At 41.9% G+C, this 18,030-nt stretch overlaps 1 protein-coding gene across 7 annotated transcripts in view; it reads right to left on the reverse strand.

The window, feature by feature from the left end:
* Nucleotides 1–18,030, reverse strand: part of CASP6 (caspase 6) — a 94,291-nt gene that overhangs the window by 17,907 nt on the left and 58,354 nt on the right. For 6 of the 7 annotated variants that reach the window (XM_085897024.1, XM_085897021.1, XM_085897020.1 and 3 more), the window contains 3 exons: nt 9,980–10,129; nt 1,884–1,960; nt 1,542–1,717 (listed from right to left, as the gene is read on the reverse strand). In XM_085897024.1, coding sequence (XP_085753150.1) covers nt 1,542–1,717; nt 1,884–1,960; nt 9,980–10,129 — 403 coding nt within the window. The other variant, XR_015062199.1, reaches the window with a different exon arrangement.

The raw sequence follows: 18,030 nt of genomic DNA on the forward strand, positions 1-18,030 counted from the left end.
TTTATTCAGGGTGCTGGCGATAACTCGCCCACTCTTCAGGAAAGACAGCGTGGGATATTTAACATCCACCAATTGATGCTAGAGCATGGATCTGCAGCTGAATATCCTGAAGGTGCTTCTTTTTTTTTCTTTACCGGAGAGAGGCTCCTAGAATAACTGACAGTGGAGCAAACATCAAGGGAATGAATGAACCGAAAAGAAGAGGATGGAGGGCGAATGAAACTCGCAAGTAAAATAGTGGATAAGGAAATGTTAATGGAGGTAATAAAGATCATGCGTCAAAATTTGGCTATGACAATATATGGTGGTGCACTGCTCGCTTGAATTCCTGGAGGGAAGGGTGACATAGAACAACCTCTGGAAGGTGGTTACACAGATGGGAAAAGTGAGACATAAAAGAACTAAGGTGTGCAGTCAGCCTGGATTTTGGAAGGTTAACCAGGAGGGGGTTACTGGAAGAAGGTGTGCATCTTGGAGTTGCTGGAGAGGGTCGGAGAGCCGAGAGAGTGGAGGGAGAAATGTTGAAGAATAGACGGTAGTAAACAGAGAGATCACCAACTGCCTATGATGTGACAGTAACAGACATTATGCTTCAGTCTCATCACAGCAGATTCCAATAATATTTGAGCTCGAACTTCTCCAGAATCCAGGAGAGACAGGTGCAATTCTGTAGTGCCAACCCGAAGCAGAGAGCAGTACTCCATTGATCTATGGACAAAGGCCTTGTAGACTGTGAGTAGCTCTGAAATTCCAAGGAAAGACTTAGATTGACAGAGGATGCCCAGTCTGCAGCTGGCTTTGGAGGCCAGCTTTACTATGTGGCCAGCTTTACCAGGAAAGGTCAAAATGATGGTGAGGCCTCGAGGTTCAAGAGACAGGCATCCACTGGAAGTGGTTCAAAGGAAATAGGTGGGCTAGTTTGATCATTTCAGAGTGATATGGTGAGACTGAGATTGTCCAGGATTGAAGGACATGTTCTATTTATCAGACCAGAGTCTAATAATTTCCAGATCAACAGAGAGACACACAGTTGTTGTCTGTCTGGGAGAGGGATGAGGTACTGTATGACACAATGTGGAGTTGTCTGTAAAAATAAAGAGCGTTTCCAGAGCATTGGTGTAAGGTCATTAATATAGATCAGGAACAAGACTGGGTCAAAAATACTGCTTTGGAGAACTCCAGCCTCCACTGGGAGAGTGGAGGAGAGGGTTTCATTGATGGCAACACATTGACATTGTGAGTGGAGGAAGTCATAAATGCAGGAATGAAAGTGGTCTTCTCTCTCCCTCTCCCTCTCTCTACTGAACAGCAATGGCAATAAATTACTGATATGACCCCAGCCAACAGTAGGCCAACCCCATTCTGTGCAGAGTTACTTTGGACAGTGACCTTTGAATCATGTTTTGCTTGATTGCATCCCTACTTTGACAAACCAACAACTGCATTGCAACATCATTTTCTCGATTGAAACACTACCTTACAACACATTCAGTAAATTTAAGAAGAAGAAATCCAGTCATATTCATCCATTTCCATATCACCTGAATAATGAAGATCTTTGGTTTGCCAGCTAGTGTTTTGCATACATTTCCACGAAAAGGTTGCAGAAGTTCTTCCATCTCAATGGCCCCATCACGAGCAAAAAGTTTTCCTGGTTCACCATGCGTCATCACGACACAGATGAAGCAGTCTGCATCCGAATGGTCAGCTAACGCCGCTGGGAAGGAAAAAATATCCACCACAACGTATACTTAAAGCTATTTTTAAAAGTTTTTCAAACATAAAATCAACCACCAGAAACACATTTTTATGTAAAAGGTCAACACAACTTTCAAGAAAAGTTTTTAAAGATTTTTGTTTATCAGAGAAAAAATTGCTATCACCTTGTGCAATGAGCTCCTTAAATTCCGACACCGTTTTGTCGTTGTGTAGCATCACCTCAAAACCTAGATATGTGAGCCTACAACACAGTACATCAACATTCTGCATCACAATATCCAAACAATATTCATGTTCACTTGTTATGAAAAAAAAGAGGAATTGTTAAAATGAAATTTTTTTTGAAGATTCAAAAACAATTATTTGATGAAATTCTTATCATTGGATGCTTCACAACATTATGTGAAAAAGACAACAAACAATAAAGGCATTCATGCAGCTTTAAATGAGCAAGTTAAGACAAGTACCAGATTGCCATTAGAAATATAGTACTTTATAAAGACAGTGACATGAATGTACCAATACACGTAATTATTTATTATTTTTTCATACATTTGTTCAACAATCATGTGTTCAAAGGATCTGAAAAGTTATTGTAATTAAAAAAGAAATAATGCATTATGGTACAACTCACAAAAAAAAAAAACTTTTCACAAAAAATATCACGGAGTGTACATTCGGTTTTATTTATGCTTGATTTTTAAATGTATTTGTTCATTTTGAAACAGTATTGCAAGATTGCCTTGTGATACAAATCTAGTCTTTGTCTAATCGTCAAGAGTGCATTTGTTCATCACTTTATCCCATAAACTAGTTGAGTTCATTACATTAATCTGTTTCAACAGTTTGTGACAAACAGCATCAACTTACGTTATATTAGCTCACTTGAATGGAAAGTCTTTAAAAGGATATCGATTCAGTCGAATATTTTTGGGTTGCTTCACATTCTGCAATGTTTAATTACAGGGAGAGGGTCCAGATAATGCTGGCAACCTAGTTCTGCAGCTACAAACTAGAACGGCACTCAGTAGAGCACATACCTCTACCAGGCTGAACAGTTTACATTTTGTATCCCACTGATAGGCCGGATCTGCATCCGTGCCTTAACCAAAATATTATTGTGGGCCGGGGGTCAGTGGCGAGAACGACCACGAGGTGGGGAAAGCTTGCGTCATCTCCCACCAAACTCCCCGGAATTGTAGGCCGTCGCTCGGATAACTCCGCGAGCCGGCGGGTCATTTAACCGACCGTGGTCTCCAATATTTCAACAGCGTAGTGTAGGGTCTATTTGTCTATAACCAATTTACCTAATTAACTACGCGATTTCGACTACGGGGAAACCACACCATCGGCACATCTTGCTCGAACCGGGTCACTCTACCGACTGTGGTAGAGTTCCAACTACCGACTACCAACTCCTGTTCGGGTGCAGCCGAGCGGAAACTGCCAAAGCCGTGCCGGCTTCAATTGTCCAGTTACCGGGTATAAAACCCCGCCTAAACTCAGATCCGAACGATGCTGGACCAATTCAAGAAAGGACGGAAATGAACTGGGGACATTTCTAACAAGTTTTGTTTACAGTAAAAGACAAAGGCAAGACAACGCGAATATGCAAGCAGTAATTATAATGTTCCAAAAACACTTATTCAGTTTTACTTACCAGACGGGCCCACACGCAGACACACACAAATGAAAAGAAACCCAGAGTTCTTTATTGGACCCTCACAGCCGAGGAGAGAGACAAGCTGGGGGTCAGAGTTCGGATGGGTACCTGGCCGTTGGAGAAAGGGGGTACTCCGTGCTTCGGCACCTGACAATGGACGCTGGTTTGGTCCCCAGTCGCACGTGTGGGACTCGAGGTTCGTGACGGAGCTTGGGTGGTGAATGGCTGGGGTCCACAGAGGGGGGGGGGGTCAGGGTTGCTCTTTCCTTCCTTGTAGAGGGCCAACAGAGACACGTTCGCCGCCTCGACAAGCTTCTGCTCAACCCTCGTGACAGCAAAAACCCACCAAAACTCTAACACTGTTTCAGAGAGTGCTCGGGAATTTATGGACCTCCCTCAGCAGGGAGGGGCCTTGGTGAACACACCTCGCTGTCTGCCTTTGATTGGACAGGGTCCCACGGCATACCGTTCCGGGGAGGGGTTTCGGCCTTGTTTGGAGAAAGCCGACCCTCCCCTCCGCGCATGTTCGAGAAAGGTTGTGGTGGTGAAACTGCCTCGAACATCCACGGGAATCCGTCTCAGGCAAAGGTGCGTTGTGGCCCGCGAACCGAGGGCTGCAAGCGCGATGGTATCGTAGATCGTAATGAGTCGAGAGGTCATGCAGATGGGATGGTTGTAAGATGGCTTATTAGATGTAATAACCTAACTAAAAGAAATCGCAACGCACGCCTTTGATTCTCCCACTAGACAAAAGGAAGGGGATCTGACTACACACATACTTAAAGAGCAGGTTGCGGGTCACCAAACATGTTCTGAAAATTTATCAACATGATTACATGTGCATTAAATAGTTCGATGCAAACTATTGTGGTTGCCTAACTATTGGGAAAATTAATGAAATTTAACTCCGAAGTTGTTATTGCTCCAGCCTGTTGAAAAAAACAGCCACGTGCCATGTATGGATGGTGACGTCACGTTCTCCAAAACAAAGCAGCTCACTCTTTCATTGAATAAGTGTCCAGTTGAGCGGGCCATTCTTTTGCTTTTTTTGAGCTTGCAACTGTCTATATTATCCTTTTTTATTTTGAATTATTGTAGAACAAAGTTATTTCGATATTTGTACATCATGCCTCGTACGTGTGTCGTCATGTTTTGCGAAAATGGCTGGAAAACAGGTAATCGCTCCCACCGATTCCTGAAGGAATCAAACATTCGCTGGCAGTGGATAAGGTTTGTACAAACAAAACAGCCGAATTTTCCCTGCCTTTTAAACAATATCTTTGTGGAAAAAGCGCTGGGCCTAATAACTAGTCAAGGCGCCCTAGGCCCTGCGCGCCATCAAACATAAACCTTATAAAATATCGGAATTTTACAAACTTCACAATTACCGAGTGTTAAGCATCCTAAGCAACTGCAAAAACCAAAAACAGAATTTGAATTGACTTTAAAACGAACCCACAACATCGATCGAAGCAAAAATCTCAATTCGCCACAGGAATTCACGGCATTATTTAAAATTATTTTGTCAAAGTCATAAAACCGTAATATTCAGCCATCCACGAACAATCTTTACATAATCCGACAACCTAACAAGTCAGGCATGTGATGATAACCTTTATTGGGATGAAAAATAATTTTTAAACCTCATCTTTGTGGAAAAAGCGCCACGGCCTAGATCTAGCCAAGGCGCCCGTGACCATACACACCAGGCGCCCTCAACTTGAAACATTCATAACTCGACGAATAAAATCTCAAATTGCACCAAACTTACCTTATTCTTGCGAGCTCACGTTCCCTGTTAGTGGGTGAACACTCCAATGCTCAGCAAATTCTGCTTCGCAATGATAGGAAGAGCCGACATCGAAGGATCAAAAAGCGACGTCGCTATTGACACTTGGCCGCCACAAGCCACCTTTTGCTTAAAACCCAAAAAGTCAAAAGGATTGCGAGGCCACGCTTTCACGGTCTGTATTTGTACTGAAAATCAAGATCAAGCGAGCTTTCGCCCTTCTGCTCCAAGGGAGGTCTCCATCCTCCCTGAGCTGGCAGTCAGTCTTGCCACTTGTACACGAAATAGGCTGTTTTCTTGCACTTGCAATTGGCTCAAATTTAAAATGCTCAGGGCCAGAAACTTCAGAGTATAAATTCCCATCATCCTCCGACTCGTCCTCAGCAATATTGGAATGAAAACACTCAATTTCATCGCTGCTGAAATCACTCTCTGATTCGCATCTCGCCATTGTTCACACGCTGTTTCCGAATGTTCACGAAGTTTTCGGAGAACGTGACGTCATAGCATCTTCGGTAACTTCTGGACTGTTTTTCGATCACTGACAAAAGTTTTGACTCAAAAGTTAATTTTAGCATACTTTGAGTTTCAAATGTAAGAAAATAATTGCCCAACGATTATTAATGTGCTTACAACCTTCGAATCACGCGGTCATCAGCGACCCAAAACCTGCTCTTTAACGACATCACTGACTTTTGGGACATCTGTATGTTGAATGCAAATGGTTTCCAGATGCGTAACAATATAATCAACTTGGTATTGTCACCTACCCAACTCACCCACCAGGTTTTGTCATAATCTGTCCACAATATTTAAAAAATATCATTGTGTGTATATATATATATATATATATATATATATATATATATATATATATATATATATATATATATATATATATATATATATATATATATATATAATATTGTTTTGGACCCCATCTTTCAATTATGAAGAATCACTTAAAAAATTATTGTATCCGGATCTGGATCTTCACCAAAATCTATCCAATTCGTCCTTGTCACAAACCCAACCTGTCCACAAAGTTTCATCCGAGTTTGTCCACGACGTTTTCAAATATCATGCTATGTATCGTTTTTGGGTCCAATGGTGAAGGTGAAGAATCACTTGAAAAAATTTTTTTTCATTCTCGTATCCAGATCCGGATTTGAATCTTCATCAAAACCGAATAGATTAGTCCTTTTCACATACCCAACCTGTCCACCAAGTTTAGTCCAACTCTGTCTATAACCTTTTGAGATATCCTGCTCACAAGCAAAAAACAAATAGACAGACAGACAGACAGACAGGAGTGAAAATATAACCTCTGTCAACCTTTGGTGATGGAGGTAATTATGCAAGCAAGGCTGCATTCCAAGGAGCTTTAAGAGGAAATGGATGTATGAGATATGCATCAGAAAATAAAGTTTTGAAGGACAGATGTTACTGAGATAGCTATGTAGAGTCTAATAATGAGACCATCAGTCAGCTTCACCAGTATCACAAAATGTACTGTGGGCTTCACCTCAATATGAATAAAAAGGAGAGATTTCATCAGTTAAGTAGTGCGTTTTTGTTGTTGTTGGTTGGTTCATCAAGTTGGAAGCATGACAATGGCATGGGTTGGCTGACTGGGTGGAATGAGGACAGTTGTAGACTCTGTTCATTGGTGGTCCGAGGGATCACCCTTGCTGCATGAGTCATGGTGGTCGAACATACAAGTGCCGAATGGGAAGGATGAGGATGTTAAAGAATATTTATACCCCTGTGAATCTATGTCCAGTCATTGTATAAACTTCAAACTCATTGCAATCTATGGCTCAATGAGCGCGTACTGAATTCGGGGTTCCCTCATTTTTGGCTTCTTGTATGTTGTGCTGTTGAGGTATAATTAGATAAATGGACATACACCGTACTCAAATCAGTGGAATTATTTTACTGACCTGTTGTTACTTTTACAAAATGAGGATGACATTTGATCGTGTTAGTGCTTCAATGACTGGAATCACTCGCCCATCAAGCTAATTTGCATTGAATTTTGATGGTAGCTTACTCACCCCCTGCTGTTCAATGAATTATTGTGGTGTTTGTGTGGCATTGCTATGGCATTAGTGTATGGATAAGTTGTGATTTGGTGTCTTGTCACAAGTTTGGTGATTAAAGATGATTAGAGGGATTTAGTGCATTTTACTGGAGGTTTTTCTGAGCAGTTACAGTTATATTCACAGACCCTCGAGTTGGTGGTGATGTCACATATTTGCTGAGAATGAAATGGGCTGATTTGAACCAGAAGGAACTGGGGGTGATATGTGATTGGTGGACAATATTGGGTGATGATAATAGAATGGACATAGGATCAGGATAATCATGGGTGAGAAATTGTGAGACCAAATAGTTAGTTAGAAATTATTGTAGAATGACACTCAAATTTGAAATTTAAAGTTAGCCTATTGCTTCCCCTTTTGTCACAACATGTGCACCACCCTGTTGATTTGGTAAATAATACATGATGAGTTCCTTTATATCTTCTAATATAACTAGGTCTCAAATGTCTTATATCTAGGACTGTTTCGTGGTTGATTTTTGGTGTCGATGCATATCGAGAATGTTCGCCAATACCGCTCAGCTAATACTACAGGTGTGCATCACACTCTGTATTCTGCATCCACAGACTCCTGTGGTGGTAAGTGGTGAGATTTCCACCACAAATACGTACAAGCTGCGGTGAGGCAATGTTCACTCGTTTTGAGTCACTCCTGTCAACACATCCGGGATGAACGCAACACGTAGCTGTTTATCGGGTTGAACACAATGTGAACAATGACTCTGGCAATCATGTGATTGAACCTCGGTCACCTTTCCACTTCCTCCAAAGGAAAGAGAAGAGTGGTAAAATACAGGGTTGTCCAAAAGTGCTGCCCCATAAGGTAACGCAAAAAAGATTTTTCTGCTGTTAAAAATAATTTGTTTACAGGTTTAATAATTCCTTTTCACCCCATTCAGTAACAAATTATAATAAGATATAAATTCAATGAAAAATTTACAATGTGTAATTCAATGAAATTTTCAAACTGGGCTCCAAGCAATCAGACATTCTGCTGCTGCCTCCTTCTGACTGAGGCTCTGAACATGTTGGAGAACCAATTCCACTTTTTCTTGGGGACTGTGCACTGGTGCACGTTCTGATTCTGCCATTTGCAAAATGTAATGCCTTGCAGGAATCCTGCATCATCAGAGTCTAAAACAAAACAAAAAACCTGAAATTACAGTATTTTCTAGCATTATCATCTGGGGTAGGACTTTTAGACCACCCTGCATAATTGGGAATCACTTGAAAGAAATGCTCTTAATGAAACAACTTCTATTAATAATATACCCCTCTACACATAAAAAATTAAGGTCATGGAATTTGCATTTCAAGACCGGGAAAGAAGGATTAACAGAGTAAGCTAGCAATTACGCAGAATGAGGGAAACACATTTCAACATCAATGTAAATGAAAAACCTTTAATGGATACAGTTTGTCTTCCTGGAGATCTTGAGACAAGAAAGCTCAAAAGTAATTTTGTCGAATGGCCCACACCACTTTATGGGGCAAATGGTGATGCATTGTCCAGATGAATGGTTCAAGAGCACATCAATGCGATTTCACAATCTTATCACAATTTATCTATTATCCTACTATAAATTTGCAATTGGTCACTGATTTTGACACCAATACAATGTTTTATTATGGACTCTAGGCATCAGGAAGCTAGATATATCGAACAAACGCTTACAAATGGAGCATGTAACCACCATTAGAGCATTTCAATTTCATTAGATGTGGCAATAAATGTGAATTGTCCCTCCCAGCTTGCGGGCTCAATGACAGAAGATGTGATTTGCATTTTGCCTCCTCAACCCCTACCCCATTCGGAATTCCGTGTGGGCATGGCCAACTTGCTAGTTGCAAGTGTCGTGGTTAAAGATCAAAGTACACTCAAAGCAGGAAAATTTTAACTTTTTTGTTAAAGGCTCCAGTCACAGGCTGTATCATCCTCATCTAGGGCAGGCTTTAAGTGAAAAAACAAAAATGAATGAAGACATAGAGACGTGAAGAGAAGAAAAAATAATCTGAGTGTTTGAGGAACTGGAAAACCTGCCTTGAGGAAAACCTTCTCTCTCACAGCCCTCCCAACAACTCAGCAATGTACTCTCCCCCCCCCCCCACCCAGTAACACCTTCCTGGCTACAGTTCCAAATGCTGGATGGCTGTGCACCTCAACTCTCTTGTTCCTCAGTTCTCTTGCACATGGAACTGCCTTCAAGAAGCTGTGCTGTCCCACTCTTTCCTCCAGGGCTTTATTAGGTGATACAGCACCATCGTATGTCATCCTCCATCCTCACCCACAATATTGAATACTCCCATTAACCCAACCCTCCTCGTCTTCTTCTTTCGTAGGCAGCATGGGGCTGCAGGTACATCATTTGCTGTGGGTGTGGCAGCACCGCTGAGGCAATGACAAATAAAGTTTAGAGCAGGAATTTGGAATTTGGCCACAGTACCAGCTATTGCTTACCGACTCCTCATGAAATTCTCTTCTTTGAGCCTTGATCATGTAGAAAAGAAAAAAAAGCACTTTCGCTGAAGGTAAATCTTGGCAATTAACATACAAATCAGCTTGCACATGAAAATATTCATTTCCTTCTGCCATCCAGCAATTTTTCTTTCATTTCAATAATACTTTTACCAGTAGTTAAAAACATTATTACTTTCAAGTCATCTTCAGTTTAAATGTGAAAAAAAAAAAATCAAGAGCTCCCACCATTTTTGCAAGTTCCTGCCATCAGCTGCTGTTCCTCGTCGCTGATTAAGGCACAATTGCCAGAAGAAGTTCTCGTGGTTAAAGATCAAAGCAATCCCACGGCGTGCACGCTTCATGTTGTACTCCAGCACAGGATTTAAATTTGCCGCTCTGCAAACAATTACAATGAAACACGAGCTCGATTGGAAGAAATCTAGAAGTGAGTATTTTTGAAATTATATAGGAACATGCTCAAAATTTTATGAATGTAATCTTCTGGAGAGCATCAAAACAAAATGAAATGATTCTTTGAAGAGTGTCCAAAATTATACATGTATGTATATTATATTTATACGAGGAAGCTGATGAGCCCCAGGTCCACTTTTTGTTGCACTTGGTAGGTGGAAAGGGGTGGAGGGATCCATTGCTAGATTGTGGTTAGAGTAGTATGGTCCGTGTGTTTCACGTAGGTTAGATTGCCATGTAACAGGGATCTGTCAGAGTAAGTCGTTTGTTACACGTGACGCCGAGGAGGCAGCATATGTAATTTATAGATAGGATAAAGATTAATTATTTATGCGTAAATACCTCTCGTTTGTTGGTGGAGCTGGGTCAGGACTTCCCATCGCAGAGGCACATGCGTCACAGGTGTGCAACTAGGCCGATTACGATCTCTCTGGTCAGTGTGTGCCAGCCATGGTGGCACAGTATGCTGTGGAGCCAGAAGTGGCAATGTACTTTTATTTTTATTGTGGCTGCCCGCATGGATGGCACCCCAGAAGAGGACTGCAGAGAAGGAAGAAGAGAACCGAATCAACCAGAGAGAATCAGGAGAGGTTCGTGTGCAAGAAGGTCGAGCATGTGCTCCACAGAGGAGTTTGTGAGGGAGACATTCTTGTGGTATTATTGTCTTGTAGAAGCTTTGGGATAGACCCAAGCTGGTATCACCATGCCTTTTGAGAAAGGAAGAAAGACCTCAGACAGGAGTGCTCCACATGCTCAGAGTGCAAAGAAGCACTTTCAGGAGGAAGAAGTGCCGACCAGGAGGCCTCGTTTGGGCAAAGGATGAAGAGGACCACGTGGCCCAGTTGAAGGGCTACTCATCACTGGCCCTCCTCGTGGCTGTTTAACTTCATCTTTCAACAGCATCGTCACTGGCTCTTGTCTTGCTCCTGGTTTCTAAAGCAGACTACATTGAGTCCTGCATCCACCCTGTGCATCGTAGACAAAGGGAAGTCCCACCTGCATTATTGTAAGAATATGATCTGTGGTGCCCAATGGGGTAGGTTTTGCATTTTATTTCTCCTTCTTGTGGACAAGTTTGTGTATCCCCATTCTCCTCTTTTTGTCTTTTGACTCGCTTGGTTTGTTCCGTTTATTATGGGGTCTTGTCAACCCTCTCACCTGTACTTCAATTTTCAAAAAAAAAAAAAAACCTTCAAAAGGTACAAAAATGTGCTTCATGCATCTGCTTTCCATGTGTGCTTGCCATCAATTTTGGCTCATTTGGGTGATCATGAGAACGGTAAAGTAGACTAATACTGAACACAGTGCCATAACAGACCATTTGAACGATCCCTCGGGACGAAAGGTCCCAGCTCTGAGGAATCCTGTGTTAATAGGTACTCAGATGTGACACGTTGTTTGTAGCTCTACTTATTTATTTTGTAATTCTAACAACAGGGAAGGAAGTACCATAACGGTGTATTGACATCACTTTCCAGGAGCCAATCACAGTGTAGGTGTGCACTTTCACAGCCAATCAGCAGCATCTCACGATTTGTCACCAAGCAACATGAAGTAGAGTTTTGGCTGGGAATTTATCAATCTGAATAATGAAAATGTTTTTGTCCAAATCAAAATTTTCTGACCCTGCAATGCCTAGATCCTTGGCGACGAATATGGTACCACTTTCGGCTTTGTGCGACAAGTGGTTAGGGAGATGCAAAAATGACACAGACATTGAATCTTTACATATATATATATATATATATATATATATATATATATATATATATATATATATATATATATATATATATATATATATATATATATATATATATATATATATATATATATATATATATATATATATATATATATATATATATCTTCTTCTTCTTCTTTCGGCTGCTCCCTTTAGGGGTCGCCACAGCGGATCATCCGTATGATCCGCATAGTGATTTGGCACATGTTTTACGCCGGATGCCCTTCCTGACGCAACCCTGGTCGCCTCTTACAACACAGGGATACATATATATATATATATATATATATATATATATATATATATATATATATATATATATATATATATATATATATATATATATATATATATATATATATATATATATATACACACACACACACACACACACACACACACACACACACACACACACACACACACACAGATATGGTCGATTGTCACAAAACTGCGTCAAACAGGTTTTGGGGCTCTACTGCTCTTAATATATTAGTTATAATAACATGTATGCTGTATATGCGTTTTGATTACACCTTTCAGGGGATACCTAGTTTTATATGTTTTTGATGAACACTCTGAAAACTATAAGTAATAGTCATATTTTAGGTATTTAAAAAAAAAATTGCAATAATTATTATAAATTGCATTTTATAAGTGCATCAGGGTATGTTAGGCATCCAAATATAATTTAATTGTGATGCCATATATGTGTGTTTATGTTGACACAAACATGAATATGTTTGGTATAGACCCTAAATTTTGGCAAACATTTTTATGATGGGGAATTTATGTGAAACCATGAGTATGCACTCTTTTCTGTGCACTAATCCTATATAGAATATACCTATAAAACAGTTCTATCACAGTAAACTTTGCAAAATAGTTAAGGCAATTTGCATAAACCATGTTTTGAATAGAAATACTTGATAATAAAATTAATTGTGAGATAAACCTGATTTGGGGCAGTTTCTACTGAAGCCATGAGTATGCCTTTTGATTATTCACTGTGTCCAGGGATTAAAACATTAGTAAGAGATATTAAGTTACCATAAGGGTAATAAATCACCCTTAATATATGCTTAATTCCAAATCTGTGGATGCATCACCCTTCCATTTATTTCAATTTCTGCCTGACCTGAAACCATGGATATGCATCATTTCTTCAGAGCATATATTCATTATTTCAAGATACTAAGGCCTTCCCAAACAGATGTGGTACTTGTGCTTGTATTTCATGATTTTACATGCCTCAAATTAAATGTTTGTTATTTCAGGAACATTTGTGTCAATCATTTATCATTAAATTTGAAACCATGAGTATGCCTTAATGTATTAATGAAAAAATTTTGTTTACTCATTTGCCACATACACCTTAGTAGAGAGGATAGAGTGTTGGATAAGTATATAAATACCTTGTAATATGTTATGGTGGATCAGTATTCTCAATTCTAAGTTACTCTATTTTACAGAGAAAATAACCGATATAAATCTAAATGAAACCATGAATATGCATAAATATATCTACTCCAACTTTAAATATTGATGTCCTGTGTGCACAAGTCATACCTTACTTGACCACCCAGACTCTTCTAGATAGCCAAAGATGTATTTATTTATGAACACTGAACTGCCCCGGTAATGGTGAGAACTGATACAAGGTCATGTTTATAAAAACAAATTGATTTTTAAGAACACAAAATGCAATTATGTTCTACTTTTAAACAAAACCGTTTCTCAGTCACATTTATTACTGAATCGCAAACACATACTTATTGTATATAGATAAAAACTGATATATAATAGGTCAGTTATATATTACACAGAAGTAACTGCTTCTTAGTGTGATTAATTAGATGCATACTCATGGTTTCAAGCAGTCACCGCACATAATTTAAATGAGTTGTGAAAATTTCAATTTTCGGAGTTAAGGTGCCCAAATTCTCCCATGGACCCCTCAACATGTTTTCTGTATGACCAGAGAAACTTATAATTATAGCGTTAATTTGGTGCAGATGTCCTCCGGACCCTAAAAGGCGCAGTTTCGTGACAATCGACTATATATATATATATATATATATATATATATATATATATATATATATATATATATCTTCTTCTTTCGGCTACTTTCCGTCAGGGGTCGCCACAGCGGATCATCCGCTATGATCCGCATTGTGATTTGGTACAGGTTTTACGCCAGATGCCCTTCCTGACGCAACCCTGGTCGCCTCTTACGACACAGGGATCTGGTACACCTATTCTAACTGGGGTATACACCGGCCCAGTACACTGGTACTCACTTCGCCGACCTCGGAAGGATGACAGGCTGAGTCAACCTCCTGGTGTATTAATTCAGTGGCCCAATATATATGTATGTATGTATGTATGTATGTATGTATGTATGTATGTATATATGTATATATATATGTATATATATATATATATATATATATATATATATATATATATATATATATATATATATATATATATATATATATATATATATATATATATATATATATATTGTTGCGGGCCGGCGTGGTCAGGTGAGAAGACCACGAGGTGGGGGAAGCTACGTCTATTTCCACCCGACTCCCCGGAATTGTAGGCCGTCGCTCACAGATAATTCCGTGACGCGGCGGGTCGCTTAACCAACCGTGGATGCCAATAACTCAACCGTGTGACCTCGGGTCCTCCCGCCTATGTAATCAGGTTACCGAATTAACCACACGGTTTAACCACTGGGGAACCACGTCCTCGGTATGCCTTATCCGAACCTGATCACTCTACCAGATCGGATCACCTTTCCGGATCGGATGCAGCCGAGCGACACTGCCAAGGACGTACCGGTGAGAAGGAATGGACCATTGGGAATAAAGACCCAGCTAAACTTGGATTCAAACCATGCTGGACCAATGAGGGAAAAGACAAAGACGAGCTTGGAGAATTTCTACAACAATTCTTTATTTACAGCAAGTGAGGAAAAGCATGTGGCACAACAAAGGTTTATTGGGTATGCAACGCAGGGAAAGAGGAGAGGGGTGTGGGGGGGGGGTGACAATTATTAAAGCAACTTGCTGAAGCAGACTTGACGTGAGATTATTCACAGTAACAACAATAAAAGATCTTCTACAGGCTTACTTAACAGACAGGAGCCAGCACACTCAGACACACACACACACACACACACACACACACACACACACACACACACACACACACACACACACACACACACACTCAGACACACACTCAGACACACACTCAGACACACACTCAGACACACACTCAGACACACACTCAGACACACACACACACACACACACAAGAAACCCCAATGGAAAAAGACTTTTGCAGGGAGGAGGGGGGGGTTGAGGTTATAGTTTTCGGTACGTGGGTGTTTCGGGGGAGGGATGCTCCATGGTGCGGCACCCAGCAATAGCCGCTTTGTTCTGGCCACAGCCGCACGTGTGGAGATCGTGTTCTGAACAGGAGGAGCTTTAGTGGAGAAGGGAGGAGTCCAGATGGTGAGGGTGGAGTAGTAGGCGGGACCAGGCAGGAGGCAGTTCGAGGCGAGACGTGGGTGGAGTGAAGTAGCAGGAACACTCCGCGTGAAGACATCCACACCGAACACACACAACAACCACTACACGGAGGATTTCTCCGTGTTTTATAGAGCCCGGAGGTCGGGGGAGGGGCCATGCCGAATCCGAAGTCCTCGCCTGAGTCAGCGTTACAACTGGCCCCGACCCCTCACGTGGTCTGCCATCCTGGGCCGGGTTTCGGCCAGACGCCGGTATAGCCCGCCCATCTGGGTGCGAAAGCGTACTTGACACGCCGCACATGTCTGGCAAAGGGTAGAAGGTGGAAGCTCAAAGCGCCAGTCTGTTCCATAGTGCACGTTGCGATTTTGCCTCAGAAGTTATCGCTGGGGAGGGTACCGTGGGTTGTCATGCTGTGATAAGCGAGACGAGGGGCAAGTGAGGCAGATTTACTTCAGAAAAGAAAAGGTGGGAATAAAATAAAAGGGAAAAATGATTTAATAATCCTAACTAATAGCCCATCGCAACGCACTGCCTTGTCCTTCCACTGCACAAAAGGAAGGGGTCTATCTTTTTACGCCGGATGCCCTTCGTGATGCAACCCTGGTCGCCTCTTACGACACAGGGATATGGTACACCTATTTTAACCAAGGTATACACCGGCCCAGTATACTGGTACTCATTTCGCCGACCTCGGAAGGATGACAGGCTGAGTCAACCCCCTGGTGTATTAATTCAGTGGCCTAACGGGGCTTGAACTCAGGACCTTTTGGATCCCAAGCCACTGCCCCAACCACTGCGCCAACACCAGGTGTGTGTATATATATATATATATATATATATATATATATATATATATATATATATATATATATATATATATATATATATATATATATATATATATATATATATATATATATATATATATATATTGTTGTGGTTGACGAAATTCACTAACCACCATTCAGGTGAGATATCTCTGTAAGTATATGTGTAGTTAGCCCAAACCCGTTGTTTAGAGGGAATAAATGTCATTCATTCGGGCTGCGACCCTTTTAGATAGCCGTTTTTCTTTTACTATCTTTATTTTGGACCAACCGCCATTACTACCACCACCAACCGCATCTCGACAACCACAGCCACCTTCTCCAGAACCGCTTTCACAACATCCACCTTCTCCAAAACCGCTTTCACACACCAACCACCAACCGCAACGCCGCTTCACAACAACAGCAACGCCAACAGCCACGACCTTTACCGTCACAACTCGCCCTCGCAACCATCGCATCACCGCCATTCCCGCGCCGCTTGTGGGCACCGATACTGGACTCGTACAGGGCGCGCACCGAGCAGCGGGTGCAAAAACACCAGCCTTTCCGAGAAATCGGATCAAGAATGATTCACGCCCACTTCTGTTCCGTCCTATCAGCGAGCGTGGAGCGATTTGGCCCTGCCTCCAGGCGCGTCGGAGTATAATCGCTATATGCAGATTCGCGGATCAAGAATGATTCACGCCCACTTTTCCTCCGTCCAATGGGGGAGCGTGGCTCCGCCCCCGAGCCGTTCCTGATCCAAAAATCTGCATATCATTTCTCCTGTCGGACTATAAAGCGCCGAGCGCGGGGCGAATTTGAGAGTTGAGAAGAGGAAAGAGTTGAGAAGAGGAAAGAGTTGAGAAGAGGAAAGAGTTGAGAAGAGGAAAGAGTTGAGAAGAGGAAAGAGTTGAGAAGAGGAAAGAGCTGAGAAGAGGAAAGAGCTGAGAAGAGGAAAGAGCTGAGAAGAGGAAAGAGCTGAGAAGAGGAAAGAGCTGAGAAGAGGAAAGAGCTGAGAAGAGGAAAGAGCTGAGAAGAGGAAAGAGTTGGAGAGTTGTGGCGGCGGCGAAATCAGTCGAGAGAGTGTCTGTCGGGGTCCGGAGAGGCTGGAGAAGCCAAGAAGCTTTGTGGAGGTCTGCGCTCGTGTCAGAGTGGGGGAGCTGCGGAGAGGGGAGGCCGGGAACACGGTCGAGGTCGCAGTGGAGTTGCTCGTCACGGGACCCAAGCCAGCCAGATATCCTCCACCCCCCGAGCATCAACAAACCCCCCCCCCCCCGTTTCCCCCCGCGCTGAGATAGTGTGAGAAGGGGGCCCCGTTCCCACCCCATTCCAGGCAGTGCCAGCGAGGCCCGCGGAGTCGGGGCGCCGCCGCCATTTTGCGGCTCATCACCAGACGGGTAGGCTCGACGCGGTCTCGGCCCCAGGCCCGTCTGCCCCCTTATCGTTGAGGGTGGCCCCTTTTTCTTTTGCTTTGGAGTATATGTGTTGTCGGCGCCGTCTGTGAAGTAAAACTGTGTAAGTGTTGCCGTGTGCTCGCGTAGTCGGTAGTAGATCTGCATTGTGTTTCTTTTGTTGCAATTGCTTTTGGTGCGTAATTGTTGTTTCTTCTTTTGTTACATTTGCTTTTGGTGCATAGTTGTGGTAATTGTATATGTGTGCTTTCCGTTTGCCGTGGAATAAATGTTCTTTATGTTGAACTGTTTCTCCCGTTTTGCTTCG

This window comes from Eptatretus burgeri, chromosome 10 (assembly GCF_056783735.1).
Source record: "Eptatretus burgeri isolate ZD-2024b chromosome 10, Ebu_testis_v1, whole genome shotgun sequence".
NCBI classification, from domain to species: domain Eukaryota; kingdom Metazoa; phylum Chordata; class Myxini; order Myxiniformes; family Myxinidae; genus Eptatretus; species Eptatretus burgeri.